The 1,775-nt window shown below is 49.0% G+C and overlaps 1 protein-coding gene across 1 annotated transcript; it reads right to left on the reverse strand.

Annotated features, from left to right (window-relative positions):
• Nucleotides 1-332: 332 nt before the first annotated feature.
• Nucleotides 333-1,247, reverse strand: LOC148592119 (olfactory receptor 14J1-like). Its single transcript, XM_088535609.1, has one exon. The coding sequence runs from the start codon at nucleotides 1,245-1,247 to the stop codon at nucleotides 333-335; it is 915 nt and encodes a 304-aa protein (XP_088391735.1).
• Between the last annotated feature and the right edge of the window lie 528 nt (nucleotides 1,248-1,775).

Here is a 1,775-nt window from a genome sequence, read left to right on the forward strand (position 1 = left end):
CCCTTGGTGTCAGTGCTGGAAAAGATGCTGCAGAGGGAAACTCTCCTCCCTGCACTGGGCACATCCAAGGGAGCTCAAAGAAGCGGCTCAAAGAATCCCCCCTCTCTGCTAGTGAAGGGGGAAGCCTGGCTTCCTGCTTTATCATGGTCTGTGTTTAAGTGCTAAATGAGAGATTCCTGTGCAGACGTGAAAAAACCTAGGTATCTTTTATTATTTATTATTTTAAGATGTATGTAAAAGAGACGTAAAAAAGAAAGAAATGGATAAAATACAGCCTTGATACCAGATATCCTGGTGAGTGAATGAAACAGTTGTTATAATTGACCTTGTACCTATTGGATGAGTTTCTTCAGTGCCTCCTTGAGCTCCTTGTTCCTCATGCTGTAGATGAGGGGATTCAGGGCTGGAGGCACCACCGAGTACAGAATGGACACAACGATATCTAGAACTGGGGAGGTAATGGAGGGGGGTTTCAGGTAGGAAAACAATACAGGAATGACAAACAAGGAGACCACAGCCAGGTGTGGGAGGCACATGGAAAAGGCTTTGTGCTGGCCCTGCTCAGAAGGGATTCTCAGCACAGCTCTGAAAATCTGCACGTAGGAAACCACAATGAAAATGTAACACCCAAAGATTAAACAGGTACTAACCACAATAACTCCAACTTCCCTGAGGTAGGAGTGTGAGCAGGAGAGCTTGAGGATCTGGGGGATCTCACAGAAGAACTGCTCCACCACATTGCCTTGGCACAGTGGTACGGAAAATGTGTTCCTGGTGTGCAGGAGAGCATAGAGAAAGCCACTGGACCAGGCAGCTGCTGTCATTCTGACACAAGCCCTGCTGCCCAGGAGGGTCCCATAGTGCAGGGGTCTGCAGATGGCAACGTAGCAGTCATAGGCCATGACTGTGAGGAGAGAAAACTCTCCTCCAAGCAAGAAGACGAAGGAAAATATCTGGGCAGCACATTCCAAATAGGAAATGGCCCTGGTGTTCCACAGGGAATTGTGCATGGCTTTGGGAACAGTTGTGGAGATGCAGCCTAGGTCGAGGAGGGAGAGGTTGAGGAGGAAGAAGTACATGGGGGTGTGGAGGCGGTGATCGCAGGCTACGGCTGTGATGATGAGGCCGTTGGCCAGGAGGGCAGCCAGGTAGATGGCCAGGAAGAGCGAGAAGTGCAAGAGCTGCAGCTCCCGCCTGTCTGCAAATGGCAGGAGGAGGACCTCATTGAATGAGCTACTGTTGGACATTAGCTCCTTTGGGAGTCCGGTCCAAGGAAGGAAAGAAAGCAGAAATTTAGAGCAGACTTGTCTGAGCCAAACCGTTTCAGTTTCTCAAAAATCCCCCCATATTTCCTCTCTCCCTTAATTCAGCCCCATTTCAGGTGATCCACATTGAAATGGCTGTATTCTCTGCAGCAGAGACCCGCTTCCCATGGCTCCAAAGGAGTTGTTTCTGCTGTGCTGCAGATGTAATTGCATGTGTCCAACTACTCTTTGATTAGCATTTCTGGACATGCCTGGGAATGGTGTCTTGCATTGCTTGGAAGGGACGTGGCCTGGAAAACCGCTGGGAATATTCTCCATTCACCAGCATGAGAGCTGAATACAGCGCTCACACTGGTTGTGTCTGAAGGAGAAGAGCTTTGTGAAGGATTTGTCCCCATCAACCTTGCCCTCCTCCACAGAGATATTTGTATCTGAATCTGTCACATCAGATCTGACTCCAGCCAAGGAGGAGAACAGTCAAATGGAAGCAAGGAAAGACCTTACCTCTTT

Source organism: Tinamus guttatus, unplaced genomic scaffold, assembly GCF_059628265.1.
Source record: "Tinamus guttatus ecotype Peru unplaced genomic scaffold, ASM5962826v1 Tinamus_guttatus_pri_ptg000634l, whole genome shotgun sequence".
Classification (NCBI taxonomy): Eukaryota; Metazoa; Chordata; class Aves; order Tinamiformes; family Tinamidae; genus Tinamus; species Tinamus guttatus.

Excerpts from the sequence above, each read along its gene's own strand:
- LOC148592119 (XM_088535609.1), bottom strand. The coding sequence starts at position 1,247 with ATGTCCAACAGTAGCTCATTCAATGAGGTCCTCCTCCTGCCATTTGCA.